General features: G+C 33.8%; 1 protein-coding gene across 3 annotated transcripts in view; it reads right to left on the bottom strand.

Moving 5' to 3' along the window:
- USP6NL (USP6 N-terminal like) overlaps positions 1-18,655 on the bottom strand; it is a 221,286-nt gene that overhangs the window by 28,862 nt on the left and 173,769 nt on the right. For all 3 annotated transcript variants that reach the window (XM_036760376.1, XM_036760378.1, XM_036760377.1), the window contains exons 7-13: positions 17,386-17,493; positions 11,651-11,760; positions 10,520-10,568; positions 6,909-7,029; positions 3,402-3,496; positions 2,423-2,488; positions 2,240-2,339 (exon numbers count right to left, since the gene is read on the bottom strand). In XM_036760376.1, coding sequence (XP_036616271.1) covers positions 2,240-2,339; positions 2,423-2,488; positions 3,402-3,496; positions 6,909-7,029; positions 10,520-10,568; positions 11,651-11,760; positions 17,386-17,493 — 649 coding nt within the window. The remainder of the gene's footprint in view (positions 1-2,239; positions 2,340-2,422; positions 2,489-3,401; positions 3,497-6,908; positions 7,030-10,519; positions 10,569-11,650; positions 11,761-17,385; positions 17,494-18,655) is intronic.

The following is an 18,655-nucleotide window of genomic DNA, read 5'->3' as shown; positions in this document are numbered from 1 at the left end:
TGCAATTTTAAGCTACCAAAGCTTGTAAAGAGTTGTAGCATTACCAATTCCCAAAAATGTAATACTCACTGAAAATTTAATAATCAGATTGGCGGGAGCTGAATCCAGCACACTCTGGCCTATGATCCTTTTCTTGGAGAATGGAACAGAAAATATTGTCTTTTAAGCTACTAAAGCTTAACACTGCACTAAGACTTTGGGGACAGCCTTTATACATCAATTTTTGACAAAAGTCTGTGAGGTAAAGATCTAAATAACTAGCAAATAATACAATTATACAATTATTGTTAAGTTATATGGTACAAACTATTAAATACTATATCTAGGGAAGGACAGAGGAATAGGAACCTGATTTCAGATTTGAAAAAAGGTGTAAGATTACTAATTTTTAAAAGAAACTCTAACATTCTACTCTATTCTCATATGATCATTTTACAGTGAAAAAGAGACAGTGCTGCTCTCTCCTTCGACAACAGGCCATCCCAGAACCAATCCAGATGGCTGTGCAATGGGAAGAAATGTTGCCACAGGGGCTGCTCTCCCTTCCTGACTCCTCCCTTCACCCAAGTTACCTGACTGCTCATATGGCCTGGATAAGCTGAGTTAATAATTCCTTTCTTTGTTATGAAATGATGTAGGATCACCAGGCCTTAATATCTGTCCAGCCACTGTCTCCTAAGAGTCTCCAGGCCTTCGTACCTGCCCCATTTTTATGGCTTACGGTCTCCTGTTACTGTCACCTCCTCTGTGTCATGCCATGCACCTGAACCACTGAACCTTTAGGTCTTCCAAGACTTTCCATATACCCTTTGGCTGAACTTTTTTTTTATGTTATAGGTTTTAGTAGTTTATATCTGCCCTAACTAGAATATAAGCTCCTTGAGGAGGAATTTCTGGAATTTTCTATTTGTATTACTCTCCAGAACTTAGCATAGTGCTCAACATAGAGTACAGTGCTTAATAAATGCTTTCTCATTCATTCCTAATTTTAGGGAGTATCTGTCTGCTAAAGACTTTAAAACCTTTTTTAGTTTTTGCATATAATCTTAGATAGCATTTCTTCTTGGTTCTTGCTCAAAGGAACACCTAAAATGAAAGTTAAAAGCAACCTATGACTAAGGGAGTACTGATAAATATTGAACAACAAGTTCTCCAAAGGGAAAATACATGCACAGCACACTTTTAAGTTTAATTTGCATTATTAACATTTTCTCTATCACTTTCTTTCTTTTTTTCCTCCATCACTTTCTTAAATCTAGACTTAGACTTAACAGCAAAACAATGAAGCCCACATCTGCAACATTTGCCAATTCCCAAAATGTAATACTCAATGAAAATTTAACAATCAGTTTGGTAGGAATTGAGTCTAGCACATCCCTGCCTTTGATCCTTTTCTTGGAGAAAGGAGCAGAAATCAACTTTTTTGGCTTTTTCATGTCTGAGCTCTAGTCTCTTCCTATTCTATTCCAGTGCTCACAGACTAGGGGAAAAAAACAGACAATGTCTCACTAGAATAATAAGACACTAAAAAATGTTACTATTAGAGTACACTGTATTTCATATCACATTGTAGATGTGAAATGGGGGGATTATGATGTTTTGATGATTCCTATTTTTGCCATCTGCTGAATAAATGTTATTTATGATTATTCTCATTTTTACCTTGTCATTAGTAATTACCTTATGTCTGAAAGTTAATACTGTCACTGTGACTGCTCTATGGAAATGAGGACCACATTGGAGTAGGCTAAGAACCTACAGTGATGAGTAGGAGAAGTTTATTCCCTCCTCCCCCTGCCTCCACACACACCAGGGTCACCCCTAGAACCCTGAGAGGAAGTAGTAGCTGTGTGGTCACTGTTCTCAGGAACCATCCAAACTGCTGAAGTAGATCACAGGTGGAGTGCGCAAGTTAACTACAGCTCAAGAAGGGAGAGAACCTTGAGAAAAACCTGGCATCAGTGCCATGCTTAGGCTCCACACAGCTGTGATACATATTACTTCACACTTGTCATTAAGTGGAGGCAAGCAAAGGGAGATTTGAGGAAAAGGTCAAAGGCCACTAAAATGCCATCAGATCTATACTCTTTATATAATGGTTTCATGAGATAACCCCAAAGGTCACTTGTTTTTGGTAGTTAAGAAAACCATTAAAAAATAAATGTACAGGAATAGATAATGAGGTTTTTAAAGATGATATCAACTTTTGTAAGGCACTTGCAGTAAAAACATTTCTTACTTCTGTGTAGCTTCAGGATCGTGTAAGACATGGCAGTAAGAACTCGCTCTCCTTCAAATATGTAAATATCCCATATTCTGAGGCTTAGCGTAAAGGGGGTCTGCAATAAAGTTTTTTAAAAAGTCAATAATTTCATTCTACTTTATAATTGCATCCTCAAGTTCAATAAATAAAAATACTCACTCGATCAAGGAAACACTGAAAGAACCACTTCATTGTATAAAAGCTTGTGTAGATTTCTTGAGAATCCTGAAAAACAAACATCCCTCGTACAACACACAAACATAGCTTAAGATGATAATGGTAACTGACATTTATACAGATCTTTAAATTTTATAAAGCACTTTATATAGATGATTTCACTTGATCTCATTTATAGTATGTGGAAACCAGACTATAAAAACAAAGCATTACAAACTAGAATACTTAAAGATACGTTAGATGCGTTAGAGAGAGTGAAGAAAATGAATAAGAAAACTAGACCATGCTCAACCTTCTGCCATCTCACAGGAGCCTTTCTTCATGATGTTTTATTTCTAGTTTTCCCTATTCTGGTCTTTTTCCCATCTCCAGTAGAAAAGCAGGCAGAATTCCAAATTCTGCCTCTGTCACTTATTACTCACGTAACTTCAAGAAAGATGTTTCACTTCCCATTTATAAAATGAGAGAGATGGACTAGATGGCTTCAGCACTAAATTCTTTTCTCATTAAAATGCTATAATACTTTACACTGCCTTTATGGATTCCATGATATATATTGTATACTTAGGTACTATGAGATCCAGCCTGGTTGACACTTAATATATGTTTGGAGCCCCGCCCCCCCACCTCCTCCCAAATGCTTCTAAATCTACTGAGATCACTTCATGAGTGTGTGTTTGTGTATGTGATCACATATAATTAAGAAATGTAACATTTTTATTTGTCAGGTTAAACAAGAAATATCTTCCTTTCAACTACAAAGTACAATGAACGTCATATATTATTATATATATTATTGGTCAGATTAACCTGGCATATCAAAACTAAAATTCTGAAATCTAATATGCTGAAATAAATTATGATTTTTAAATTGCTTACTTTATGAATAAAAAAAGTGAAGACAGTAGAATCAAAAGCTGGTCTTCATTCTTTAGCTAAATTTTTGACTGCTTTTACCTACCAAGTGTTGCTTGAGTTTAGATAGAAATTTCTTCAGTATTTTTTCATGATGTTCTTGAAACCTCAGAAGTTTAGGAAAACCTTGGACAAAAAAGCCTAGGATATAGCAAAAAGAAAGTTATCTTATTACAAGGAAAGAAAAAATCAGTTTTGAAATACAGTATATAGCGTGAAGAGCTAAAATGAAAACAACCAGTAGTGTATAGATTTTCTCTCCATCTAGAAAAGCACGCAAATGATGGTAATGAAATTTTAACAGTACTGCTACTGTCCATTATCTATTTATTAAAGAGAGAGAGAGAGAGAGAGAGAGAGAGAGAGAGAGAGAGAGAGTGTGTGTGTGTGTGTGTGTGTGTGTGTGTGTGTGTGTGTGTGTGTGTGTGTGTCTGTCTGTAAAATCATCCTTGGATTAATTACCTTTCAAAGCAGGGTCAGGAAATACTCTGCCAGAAAATAAAAGAAAAATGTCTTCTTACATATTATAAAATTAAAATGCCATTTGTCAGAGTGGAAAAAGAGAGGAAGGAAGAAAGGAAAGAAAGAATTTAGAGTAAAGTCACCTAGAGATGAAATAGGCATTTAGTTGTATTTATGAAAAAATCAGGCTGTATATGAGAAGTTTTTTCCCTTGAGGAAAACTAACCTGACACCATTTTAATGTATTTATGTTATAATAGGAAAATTGAATAAAGTCCATGTAAAAGAAAATATAATATTTAAGTTAGCTTTACAAAAATCATGTTTCTACTTATCAAATGACCATGTATTAAGTTTGAATTCCATTTTTTAAATGACCTGTAATCCCACCATCAGAATCAGACTGAGATTCTATACAGATGTCAGATAAAAAAAAAGTTGTCACTGTATTTTTAAGAAAATCAATTACGCTATATAACTTAGGTGGCCTCTGACAGAGTAGGAATCATGAACTATTCAGAGCCATTTTTATACATTTATACATTTTTGAAAAATTCTAAAACTTAGGGTTTTAAAAATTCATTACTTTCTAAGAGACCAGTCCCAGTCTATGAAATTTAGCAAAGGACTAGAAGGCATGTTAAATTTGTTTTCTAATCAACACTACAACTTAATTATCGCAAAGTAAGCTGAAGGAAGCCTGGGAAATCAGGAGGCAGAGATGAGGAGAAAGAAAATTCCAGGCATGATCAGTGAAAATGCTCAGAATCAGGACATAGCTTGTCATGAGTGAGGAACAGCAAGGAAGCAATACCACCTCACTGGATCAAAGAGTATGTGCAAGGGGAGTAAGAAGATCGGAAATGCAAAAAAAGGTCAAGTTATGAAAGTCTGCCAAAGTCTAAGAGGAGATTTTATATTTCATCCTACAAGCACTAGAGTTTACTGAAGTAGGAGAGGTGGTGGTGATATGGTCAGACCCGTATTCACATCAATTTGACAACTGAGTGAAGGAGAGATTGGAGAGGGGAGAGATTTGAAGCAGGGAGACCAACCAACAGGCTTATATAGACTGAGAAAACAGAAATTTTATTTTTTTCTTTGATATCCCAGTATTAGTAATTTAAAAATATTTACTGAGCTATCACATTCAGTACAAATTCATAGCAAAATCATTTTTACATATGCAACATAAAACTGAGTTAACATACATTTCAAAGTTTTATTAGCAGACCTGGAAATAGATACCTTCAAGTACAGAAGTACCAGCAAAAATATCTTTAACTACAGCATAAAAAAAATTACTGAGGTAGTTAATATTAACTTGTAAAAAAAACCCTGGTAGCATTAATTGGTGAATAAGCTACCATGCATGTTTAAGTGAAATATCATTTCTCAGAACTGGGCATTTTTTTCACATCTGTTACCAACACCAAAGTCAGTGGTAATTCAGAATACACCAGCAACGCCATCTGTTCACATGATATATCAAAATAAAGATTTTTAAAAAGTAAAATATTCTTAATATATTTTGATTTTTACAACACCTACATTTTCTAGCATAACCCCCACACCCTGAAAGACATAATAAACAAGTTTTTAAAATAGGAGGAAAAAAACAACACAAAGCTAACTTGTCAAAAAAAATTGTCTAACCTGATATGTAATATGTTGCTCCTATAATATTCTACCTCTAAAAAGAACTAGGAGGGGGATTCTTCTCATATGCTCAAGCTTAGTGTTCATATCATAGAATTCAGTATAAGGCAAGAGACAATAGGGAGGCAGGCAACAAAACTCATTTTTGTGAGTTCAAATCTTGCCTCAGACACTCTAACTGTGTGACCCTGGATAAGTCACTTAATCCTGTTTGCCTCAGTTTCCTCATCTGCAAAATGATCTGGAGAAGGAAATGGCAAACCACTCCAGTGTCTTTGCCAAGAAAATCCCAAATGAGGTCACAAAGAGTTGGACATGACTTAAACGACTAAACAACAACAGTGTGTCTGTGTATGCGTTATACAGCCCCCCCACCCCCAGTATAAAGTTCAAATATCAATTTTGAGTTCAAGGTCAGATAGATGTTTTACTGTGATTCCAAGAGTTGGTGTAAGCTGATATTAGCATCTAAGTCTTCTTATTAAGTGTTCTTCCACTGAAAAAGTTTCACTTCTCGACAAATAGGGCTTACTTCTCATAAGCCATTGGAAAACAGTGGCATAATGTAAACAGAAGTAGGAAATGGAAATTTATAATAAAATACAAATTATTTATATTTAATGTTACTTAATTTATCTGCCTCAGAAGTTTCATGGGATGAATCTAACCCACTAGAATTTCAATTTCTAATTTTAAGAAGTGCTTTTTGTGTTCTAAAGATCCATTCAGAAGCAATTTATTATTAAAATAAAAATTTTAAATATGGTATGACCCATTTTTACCAGGTGGAGGGAAAACCATGACACACATATAATATGTACTTCCAAGAACAAATCACAACCTAAGTGGGTCAAAATCAGATTGTACATGGTTTAACAGATGTAAGGAAAAGGTTATAAAAAATGGGATAAGTTGCTTAAAATCATATATTAAGGATGAAAAAAAGAGAACATACTGCTAGTATTTTATAAAAACTGTCAAATATAAATGGCAATTTAAATTAAAATTAAGCTTTATGGGGTAACAGTATCTAACCATATTTAACTGAAGTACTAACCTTATTTTAAAACATCTAAGTGTCATAATTTGCCTCTAGGAAAAAAATTTACTTATTAAGCTCTGCAATTTCAAACAAGCCAGAAATTAATAAAATTGGGTGTAGGAATCCATTTATAGCATAAATTTATATTCAATAAAATGCAATTTTATTCTTTTTTTAAGAAAAAATTTTTAAAGAAAATTTATCTTCAAAATTCCAGTTAAAAAAAGTAAACTCTCCTCACATTGCCCAATAATTTTTAAAAAATTTTCCTCTGGAAATTTTTTCAGCGATTCATTTTTAAAGTCTTTCGCTTTATGTTACTAAGATTCTTCAAAGTTTTAAAAAGCTTTTAATATCTTTTTTAAACTGTAAAATATTAGCTTTTCTTACCATGCATGGCATATTTGGGGCCTGAAAGTAGCTTCACCAGAGCCCAGAAGGCATCTTCTTCATTCATATACATAAGGAGCAAAGCAGTGATCTGGCTCATTCCCTGACAGTATCCAACTTCCTGAATGTTAAGTGAATAAAAACAAGTTAACATCAAATATCCAAAGGATTTTTTACCAAAGTATTTCATGTTAAGAGAAAATGAATACTTTCACAAGTCCAATCCAAAATCTTTGGTCAACATAAAATACTAAACTAGATATGACTGGAAGCATTTGGCACCTTCCTTTATTTCCTGTACAGTTGTACTGTTGAGAATGTGTGTGCATGCATGTGTGTGTGTATTCACACATACTATGTATGTATGTATGTATGTATGTATGTATAGTATCCCACCATATATTACATAGAGCAGAATGATCTTGGAAACAAATCCAATACTGTGCATAGATTGTAAAGTCCTACATGTCTATGTTTATATGGTCAAAGGATTTACAGAGAGAACGGACTTTGGAGGTCATGTAGTCCAACCTTCTCATTTTGTGGTGGTTGTTGTTCAGTTGTTTTTCAATCCAACTCTGGGACCCCACTGGGGTTTTCTTGGCAGAGATGCTGGAGGGGTTTGCCATTACTTTCTCCAGCTCATTTTACAGATGAGGAAACCGAGGCAAACAAGGTTAAGTGACTTGCAAGGGGTCACATAGCTAGTAAGTCCCTGAAGCTAGATTTGAACTTATTAAGAAGTCTTCTTGACTCCAGACCCAGCACTTCATCTACCGTACCATATAACAGAGCTCTCCTCGTGGAGTCTAACCCTTTCATTTTGCAGATGAGTAAACTGAGGCCAAAGAGTAAAATGACTTACTCAAACTGACACCTTTAGTAAATGGCCTGGAATGCAAACACAAGCTCTTTGAACATGACTTCAGCGCCCTTTCTACTACCTCATGTTGTATCACCTCTGTTTAACCACCACTCTATGTTTTACTATCCCACCATTTTGTCCTCCAAATATAGCTTTGGTTTTCTTTTTTTTTCTTTATGACCTCAGAAATCAATAGTTCTACTATTAGTTCAACACAGTTCTCATTTTTTTTCTTGTATGATAAATGTTTATAGTGTTTCTTTTCCTTTGAATTTCTGACATAATCATTACTCCACAGCATTACAATTTATCCTAGTTGCTAATTCCCTTGAATCCAGTCAGTCAACAACTATTTACACAGCTTCCACACTGTGGGGAGCATTCATCTATTGTTTTTACAAAAAGCATGTAGTCACCCATTTAGTGATAAAAGTTCAAATAGCATCCTGTCTTCCCATTTCAGAAACTAGTCTAGTTCCATCCTAGCCCAAGAACAGGAAAAGTAAAAAAGTGTGTGGGTTATTACATTTGTAATCTCCTTCTTAAGAAAAGTCTACATGTATTCCCATAAACCAGTGAAAGGGGAATTTCAAGATCCGTGAAGGGCCATAAAGAACCCAACTATGGCACTCCAGAAGTCCAAATGGAAAGGCCTTATGGATAATTTTCATCTTTATTTGTATATATGACTAATATTTTAATGAATTTAATAATCACTAGGAGAAAGTCTTCTTCCATTAACTCTTCAGGTGGAGCTATTTATGTGGGACACATTTCCCAGGTTATAAAATCACAAAGCTAGAGAGGGAAGGGATTGTAGAGGTCACCTAATTCAACACTTTCATCTTACAGATGAAGAAACTAAGGCCTGGAGAGCTTAAATGACTTGTCTAAACTAGGAATAATAGCATCTACTTCAGAATGTTGTTGTGAGGATCAAATGAGATAATAAACATAAAGTACTTTGCAATCCTTAAAGTTATATATAAGTGAGTTTTTATTTTTGTCATTATTATGCATGATTACATATATCATAAGTAGCAGAGCCTTGGATTTGAACTCATGTCCTGTGATTCCAAGTAAAGTGCTCTTTTCCTCATACCATAAATCCTATTATCTGTTTTGTTGAGAGTGGAGACTGAGGTGACAACATTTAGGAGTCTCTTGTTCCGGAAGCAAGAATCTGGGCAGATTCCAGGACCCCAAATTATAGATGGACAATAACAAATACTACTATGCCCAAATCCAAGAATATGTGGTCTGCCAGGACACATGTTGACCTCAGACTCTTCACTTTCAAAGTTAATAATACTCAAGGCAGGTACCACATCTAGGTCTTAAATAACACCACAGAATCACTGGGTTTGATGGGACATGAATAACTGATTGTTTAATCTCATTTTTGCAAATGAGCAAACTTAGGATCAGAGAGGATAAGTGGCAGATCAACGATAGAACTTATCACTCCTGTACAACATGCTCTCTATTAGATCCCGCTGAATAAGCCAAAATTAGAAATCAGAAAATCAAAATAGCTCCCTTAAAAACAACTTAGCTATAAAAAGAGATAAGCAAAATCAAAAAGAACCAAGTCTGAACAATAAATAAAAACTGATATACTTAATCATCTCAATACATAAAATGGCAAGTGGTCATCTGGACTTGCCTCAATAGAAGAGCTATATCAAAATACTACAGCAAAAATCTCTTCCTAGCACTGAATTTGTGCACTGGTTTGCTTTTAAAATTTTCTTAGACCTGAAATCCCAAATGACATCAATGACACCTCCACAATTAAAAGGTGGGAATGCTTGGAGAATATACATATTAAAAATATAACCAGTTTTCTTTTCTGAATGGACTAAACACAATGGGGTTAAACTCTCTGACTCTCCTAAAAGTCTGGTGATAAGGTGAATGATACTATGAGCAAATGGTAGGAAATCTAAACTGAAATTTCAACTTTAGATACTCAATTTGCTTTAATGTGTAGTTTTCCAAATCTGAAATTACTGACTACAAATTAGAAGGGTACATACTTCCGAATTATATTTTTAAGAGAGGAAATGGATTTTTCCTGATACATTTACATCTTTTCACCCGCTCACACTTGCCACAGGGTTAAGGATACAGTTTATGGAACAGAAAAATTGGTTCACATAATAACCTAAGTAGAATCTTAGTCTTCTTATCACAATACTCTTGGCACTGACATAGTAATCAGGAAAAAAACAACTGAATAATATTCAGATGAGACATTGCTCTTTAAACACATTGTTTGAAAATTTCAACTGAAAATGCACCAACTAGACAATTTGTTTCCTAAATAAAATTCACTCCAATACCAAGACATGAACCCATACAATTTAAAATGACAATTCCCATCCTTACTCTTAGTCTATTCCTCCCTAGTTAATCTTCAACCAACATGTGACTCTTTAAAACATGGGACAACTTTAAAACCTGAGAAAGATTTCTTTCCTGAAGGAAATAAAGTGAACCTAATGGGGATCAACTCTAATTCTCCAAACTACAAAATGTAATGGTATTATGACCAAACAGTGCAGTCTGATTTAAAATTTCACTATCGGAATAGACATCCTATTGAACACTAAGAGAGACAGCAGAGAAATCTGGGTCTGAGTTCAGGGATCAGTTTTATTTGGAAAAGTTTTAATCTTAATTCTCAACATGATAAGGGAAAAAAAGATAAAACATGGAACCATGTACAAAATGAACAACTTACCGTATTATAAATAGAATATGCAGCTAGAACGTGGAATAAGGATTGTTGCCTAGAGGTAAAAGAACAATTATATGAAACACAATTTAGTTACTGAATTTTTTTTAATTTAAAAAATAAAGTTAATTTGTTATGAAACAGATTCCCTCTTACATAGCCCTATCAGGTAAAACTATATGGTTACAAGTGGGTTCAAGTACAAAACTTGACTGTATAAAATTAGACATGTTACATTCTGATGGAAAAATTCACACAGGGATCTCGGCAGCAGTTTTTAGCAACTCCTTACCTATCGTATTTAAAACTACTTCAATACAACTGATTCTTTCAAGAGAAACTGGAAAGAGTACTTTTATAACTATGCCAAACTGTACCACAGGTATTTATATGAAATTTAAAGCTTTATAAAATACTTTATATACATTATGTCATTTGATCCTCATAGAAAGTCCTATGATGTAGACAGTCTAAGTATAATTACTCTCATCTTACAGACGAGTAAAATGAGATTGGGCTGGGTTAAGTCAAGTAATTTGCCAGGTCACGTTGCTAATAAGTGGCAGAGTCAGAATTTGAACTCAAGTCTTCTGACTCCAAGTTGTGTGATTTTTTTTTTAATATTACGCTGCCTCTCACAGAAATTACTTCTCTGAGAATAGCAAGTATAACACAATACTAAGATTGAGCCTATGAAAATGATCATTCTTATTTTCTTGTCTCAGGATTTTTTTTATGCTGTAGACTAATTTTCTTTAGCCTTAAGGCCTCTAGAGTTCCATTATAATTTAGAGATATGTGGCATTAGCACAATCCTCAAAAGGTATTTCAAAAGTAATTTCATCCTAAAAAAGCTATCTTACACATATGAGAATACTCAGATCAAAAATTATTATTTTTTTTTACTAATCTCTTATTACTTAATAAGTGAGTAGAGTAGTAAATTAAATCAGACACTTAAGTTTCAGTTTCAAATGACAAGGCTTTAAATGTTCTCAAATTGGAAAATTAAAAACCATTATCCAATGGTAAGTACTACAGGAGACCCTTTAAGGACTCAGGTTCGAAGTAAAATATACTATAATAAGTCTTTTTACAGATTCTAACTCATATTACACAATATTCAGATTTACTTACTTCACACCATATCTATCTCTAAACATAATATGGTCCCTATATGTGCGGTTGACATCGAGATCAATTTGTCTGATATCAGGCGAACAACCTCGTGCTCTATGTTTTAGTTTCTGAAAAAGAAAAGGAACAATCATGCAATTTTAAAGAAAAGTCTCCAAAGTTTTAAGAAATTTCATAAGAAACAATAAAATGAACTTTTTATTAGTCCAAAAATTATTTATTTGGTGTTAACTGATGTCCCTATCAGTTTCTTGAGCAGCTGACTACTTAGGTCACAGGTGAAGCAATTTTGGTTATTATTGTGATAACTTACATAAAAAGGATGATGTATAACTCGTAAATACTGGAAAGGATGGCTTTGGCCCATTTCTCAAACCAATCTGGTAAACTGAAACTATAATTTGAAGGGGAGGAAAAAAAATGTTCTGATAAAACCACATACTATGAAGTACAACAGGTATGCCATGTAAAGCACCGTAACAACGGATGTAATGCAGAGTACTCCTCAGGTAAAAATAATAAAGAATTAGGTCAAGACCAATATTTATAGCCTATGATACCTAGGTAAACAACAAACAAAAGAGGGTTTAAGGGAATAAAGTGAAAGTGAAATGTTAGCACAAGAAGATAAATATGATTGTAGAAGTATCATCAAGACCTATTAAGCTAGGACTCAAAACCAGCCCGATGATGGAAGGATGTACTTTGTTTAAAAAAAATGTCTAAAGACGGTAAGAAGGAGAAAATATTTGAGACAGGAATAGTTGTTATTTTTTTGTAAGACATATGACAGGACAGCCAGAAAAAGGACATGGATGATGCTTTCCTAAGATCAATTGGCAAAACATCAAAAAGGCAGCATACAGTATTGATGAGATATTTCTACAATCTTGACATCTGCAAAAAAAAATCTGGTTCCAATAAAAAAGTAGATCACTTGATAAATGCTTTACTAGCCTTGCTGATAATTTCATCTTAGAAGCCGGAGGAGGCATTGCCAGTAGTTAACTACACTGCACTACATGCAGAATACTGTGGTAGGTACTAAAAATACAAAAATCAAGAATGAAAGAGGCAGGGTGGCACAGTGACAGAGTACTGGACTTGGGTCAGGAAGAAGACCTCAGTTAAAACTCCACCTCTGACACTGGCTACCTATGTGACAATGCTTATGTCGCCTAACCTAAGTTTCAATTTCCTCATCTGTAAAATGAGAGAACCAGATGGTCTCTAAATTCCTTTTCACCTCTAAATCTATGAACCTATGAGACCTATAAGGAAATGGATATTCTCCTGGAGAAAGTATGACACACACAGAGAAAATAGAAGTAGAAAATGATGGGAGTCAGAGAAAGCACTTGAGACAAAAGGAAATTATCAACAGGTACATGTATGAGCATGAAAAAGAAAGAGAATTAGTCAGATATGGAAGTGACAGGGAACAAGTAGTGACAAATTAACAATTCTTTTTTTAGACAGGATTACTAGATTAGTAGATAGCCGAATCTGTTGATACAGTATATTACTATTTTGGCAGGCATTTGACAAAGTCTCTAATGACATCCTCATGGATAAGATGGAGAAATGTGAGCTTTAAGTAGACTCACGTATGCAAACGTTGTTAATGTACAATAATACTAACTCAAAATGTTTTGCTGTAAGTTCCATAAAACACACTGGACCATTCACACTACCTTAGCACTGCACAATCAAATAATTTTTATCAATGGCTTAAATGAACACATACTTATAAAATCTGCAAGGGATACAAAGCTGGAAGGGATGGTTAAGATGAAGAATAATATAATCAAGATTCAAAATTATGTTCTCATAAGATGTACAAACTGTTAACAATCATATGAAAGAATACTCCAAATCATTAATAATGAGAAAAACGTACATGGGAACAACCCTGATTTTTCACCTTATACTAAGCAAATTGACAAAGATGACAAAAAATAGATGTAATCAATGATGGACTGTGAAAAAAAAGCCCCATTAATTAAAGCACTGTTGGTGAGATTGTGAATTAGTACAATCATTTTGGAAAATAATTTGTTAATTATTTAAATAAAGTGACTAAAATGTCCATACCCTCTGACTCAAGAGATTCCACAGTTAGATATATACTATCCCAGGATATCTTTGACAAAAAGAAAGATCTATGTGTATCTTAATATTTATAGCAGCACTTTTTGGTGTAGCAACAATGTCCATGGATTGGGAAATGACTAAATAAATTGTGGTACAAGGATAAAATGGAATATTAAGCAACTATGACAATTGTGAATAAAGAGGAGCAAGGACTTACATGAACTGATGCAAAGTGAAGTAAGAACAAGGAAAACTCTGTGTGTGCGTGCGTGTGTGTGTGTGCGTGTGTGTGTGTGTACAGAGAGAGAGAGTAAAAAAAGTAAATGTAGCCATAAAACAACTGAAAATGAATGCTGCAGAATTTGAAAAAATACAAGCTTGGATTCAAAGAAGAGATATGAGAAGACACCTCCCCGACACTCTTTTGCAGAGAATGGGGAAGAGGTTCTTGGGTACAAAACACTGAATATGTCAGATTTTTTCCAATGTTTTGATCAATATACTTATTGATTTTCCCCCCTTCTTCCTCTTCCTCATTTTTTCTTTTTTAAAAAATTATTTGTTTAAAAATATGTCTCAAAGGGATACAGAAGGAAATCTAAGTGTTATAAAAATAAAATATGTGAAAAGGCCAAAATTATCTTGCAAACATAAAATAAAATCAAAGAAACTACATTTAACAGGCATAAATGTAAAAGCTCTGTATTTAAGGTATGGCCTTTTTTTTTAAAAATCAATGTTACCTAATGATAACTGCTTATAGTAGGTGCTCAATGAATATTTTTTGTAAGGAAATATGCCTAAGAAATCCCGAGGATTAAGTTTTCTCGGATTGGGAATCAAGTGCACACATGATCTAGATAAACAATTTAGGATTGAAGAAAAGAAAGTTTTCTTTTTGAAACTCAAACGAAAAGCAATATAAGCTACATTGCATTCCTTTTTATAGAGGGAATGCCTGGAGTGTTACATACCGAGTTGGGAGCTCAGAGGGGAAGAAGAGGGAAGTAGTGTTGGAAACAAAAACTTTTGTAGAGGAGTAGCTAAAAAAAAACTTTAAGAAGTGGTGCAAAGTGAAGTCAGCAGAACCAGAACTATTTACATGTCAACTATAACTTTAAAAAAGGAAAGAAAAAGTCCTAGGCTTGGAACATGCAAAGCAGATACATTTTTGCAATTCAAAAAAATTCATTTGGTTCTACTTTGTTAACTCCTAAGGTTTTTAATATTTTTTGAACTTTAAATTAAAAAAAATTTACTCTATGATTCATTACTTGTCTCTATTGGTCGTTATTACAGTTCGCATTTCAAAAAATCAAGGAAAAAAATTTTTTCCCAATACCAGCTTAGTTATGTTGTCTTATATTAGTCAAATTCAAGAATTTAAGCTTCAGATGAGGAGTGAGAGTAACCACACTGGCTGCTAGTGCAGGTTCTCAGATCTGCTTTACTAAGGAAAGATAGCTATTTCAGGAGTTACGATCGCACTTTAATTAAACATTTATCATTCACTTAGTTCAGGGGAAAAAGCACCCTGAACTTCAGAGCAAATACAATTAGAAATTACAAACAGAAAAAATAACACAAATCAAAAGACACACTTCTAACTGTCTGACTACAGCAATACATAGAGTTACCAGAGAGAGAGAGAAGCACCAACACCTGGGTTTTCAAAGCCAGGTGGCTTCTTAATGGCTACCCAGAGTCTCATCTGGCCAAATCACATGAACACTCTTCCAATGAGTGAGCCCCAAAGCAAAAGGCTAACTTCAGAATATATACTGTTTTCAATCAAGGACTCTTGATTCAAACAAAGGCAAGACTCAATCAATGGCACTTGATTGCCTTAGGGCTGAGAAGCACTCCAAAAGAAAAAACAGAAAAAAGTCTCCCTTTGCTTGCCATTACATGAAGTCAGCAAAAGTGTAACTGAAAAGCACAGTTTTACTCACTACCATGCTAGCTACAGAACTACTTTTTCTCCCTTCATTACAATTCACTATATATTCTGTTTATATTATAATACAGAAATTCTAGAATTGTATACTGTAGGTCCAATACTTCGAACTGCTTCAAGCAAATTAAGAAAAATACGCTGCATTATTGTACCACCAGCTCTTTCGTGATGAATAAAACGTAAAGCAGAAAAATAAGGATATATATTACTTAAGCTATGTTGCTTTATGGAAAGAATTAATAATTTCTATTTATGTTGCCAATTAAACATCTTTTGGCCTTATTGACAGGAATATACAAGTAAGCACATGAACTGTAATTCTTCTACCTATAATTAAATGTAACATCTGTTTTATTCTGAGGCATATTTTAATTTTGAGAGTTAGTTCTTAAATAAATAATAAAAAACAAACCAATTATCAGTTTAAAAAATTAAAATATCTGAAATTTGAAAGATAGCCTGACATTAAACGTAGAAAATATCTACTTAGATGCTCACTACCAATTAAAGGTTTTTAGAAATTTAGTTTCAGTATCCTGAGGTTATGAGAGAGCTAGATGCCTTAGTGAACAGAACTGTGAGCCTGGAGTCAGGAAGACCTTAGTTCAAATCTGATCTCAGACAATTACTAGATGCTTGACCCTCGACAAGTCACTTAAGCTTTGTTTTAATCCACTGGAGAAGGAAATGGCAAACTGTTTCAGTATCTTTGCCAAGAAAACAGCAGGGATAGTATGGTCCATGAAGTCACAAAGAGTCAGACACAACTCAATGACTAAACAACAACACACCCTGAGGTTATACAAATATGAACAGTTCTCTAAATTAGAATAACTGTAACTTTTAGGGCTTCCTAATTTAAATCTTGATGAATTACTATATAAATATTATAGAGTGAACCAAGAATGCTGAACTGGCATTTCACTTCACAATTCCCTTTAGCAAGGGATTTTGGGTCTCAACTTCAAAAATGTTTCACTTTTCTCCTTTATGTTTCTATTAAATGTATTCTATATGATGTCATTTATCAAAAAGGTTGCTTTCTAAACCTGTGATTTTTGAGATACTTTGATATTGTACTGTTTTTACATAACACTTGGCTAAAGTACCCATGGGCCTACTGTCTTTCAAGACAAGGTATATAACTTGTGTTTCAAAAGGAGTTTCCTGGAATATGATAAAGGAAATTTTATTCACCAAGTCAGATTAAGTAGAAAAGAATATTTTGAATATCAATCCATGGTTTAATTAAGGAGTTATAAAAGTTAAACTAGAGAAAGTGGGTTAGAGGGAACCTCTAACTTCTATGCTGAAAAAGAAAATGGCCATGTAAATCAAAACAAATAATGATAGAGTTCTATTAAACTACTTTTCCATACTTCAGAAAATATTTTTTAATATCACAGCTTCATATAGCCATTTTTGGTGACTTTTCCCCCTAAATATATGCCTCAATATTGATTTACCACTGTAAACTACCTGTAGTGAAAGAGCTTTGGCTACTGATTCAATGAAATCAGAAAAAATTACTAAAGCTTTTGTCTGAAATCCAGGAGACACATATTAAATATGGCAAAAAAATCCACATAGAGTTTTTCTTTAGTTTTGGGGGAAGGCTTTTAATATCTAAAATGAAAAATTTTTGAACTTTTTAATTTAATTAAGACTGATTTAATATACTCACATTATAAAGGTCTCTTGTTTCTTCTTTCATTTTAGGAATCTCAAGTAGTAAAGACCAGACTTCACCTCTGAGCTGAAGTGGAATTCCTTTGTAAATCCTCCTATGAAACTAATTAAAAGAAAAGAAATTAAATTTTACAAAGTGCAAAAGTCTAGAATTTTTCCTAAATTCAGAATGCAAAACTTTTTATTGGTTATTTACAATATCAACAACCAACTCATTGAACATGTTTTTATATACTTCTTTCTAGTCCCAGACATGCTTTAACTAGACAGAAAAACAAACCAACCTGTCCTTGGAGGCAGGTTCACAGGGCCACCATTAGTAACTATAAAATAGAATTATAAACTTTCACAGTTAGAAGGGATCCTAGGTCATCCAATCCCACTTTCTCATTTTAAAGATGAAAAACCTGAATCTCAGAGAGGTGGTAAAAAATCAGAGATCACACAGCACACAAAGTAAATCAATACAGCAGCTGTATTTCCTAACTTCTGTTCTATTAGTCTTCCAATTATGTTATTTTTCTTCCTCATCAAAAATATTATGCATATTCTGTATTTCTCTATTTTCTGTTATTTTTCATCACTGACAGCTCAGTTAATCCTACTTCAGAAAATCTCATTTAGATATATACAATATCTTTAAGCACTTTCTTCATTTCCCTTCTCTTCTAATTCTTGGCCAGGTAATTAAGGAAAACTTCGCTTTTTTCTTTATTCATTCCATCTGTGTACCAAAAAATGATCTTAATTATGGATAAATATTAAGAAAAGTAAGGACAGCCATGGCACAGTGGACAGTGAACCAACCTGAAGCTAGGAAAACCTGGGTTGGAATTTCCCCTATGACACATACACGGGGGGAGGCAACCCAAGAAAGTCACTGCACCTTTCAGTACTTCAGCAATATTCAAAACTGTAAGTTACAGAGAAGGCATAAACGAACTACAATTGGTACAGAAGGAGTTTCCTCAAATAGGAATTCCCTATATCAATGAAAATACAAGTCCATCCTCTCCCTATAACATCAGCACTTAATGTGTAGAAGAAAAGAAGAGCCATTGTTTTAGAAGTGAAATCTGACACACATTACTGTCAACTTCTATGCCTTTTAAATCGACCAGAAATGAGCCTTCCTCAACTTCTGCATTCTCCTCATAAAATTTCTTCACAAATTTAAAAGCTTAAAACAGTTAAATTAAAAGTAGTTAAATTCAAGTTTTATGTCTTAAGTCACTGAACTAATAATATTTAAGACTTATCAATTC

The sequence above is a fragment of the Trichosurus vulpecula genome, chromosome 5 (assembly GCF_011100635.1).
Source record: "Trichosurus vulpecula isolate mTriVul1 chromosome 5, mTriVul1.pri, whole genome shotgun sequence".
Taxonomy (NCBI): Eukaryota; Metazoa; Chordata; class Mammalia; order Diprotodontia; family Phalangeridae; genus Trichosurus; species Trichosurus vulpecula.
This window is presented reverse-complemented; position numbering and strand designations above follow the sequence as displayed.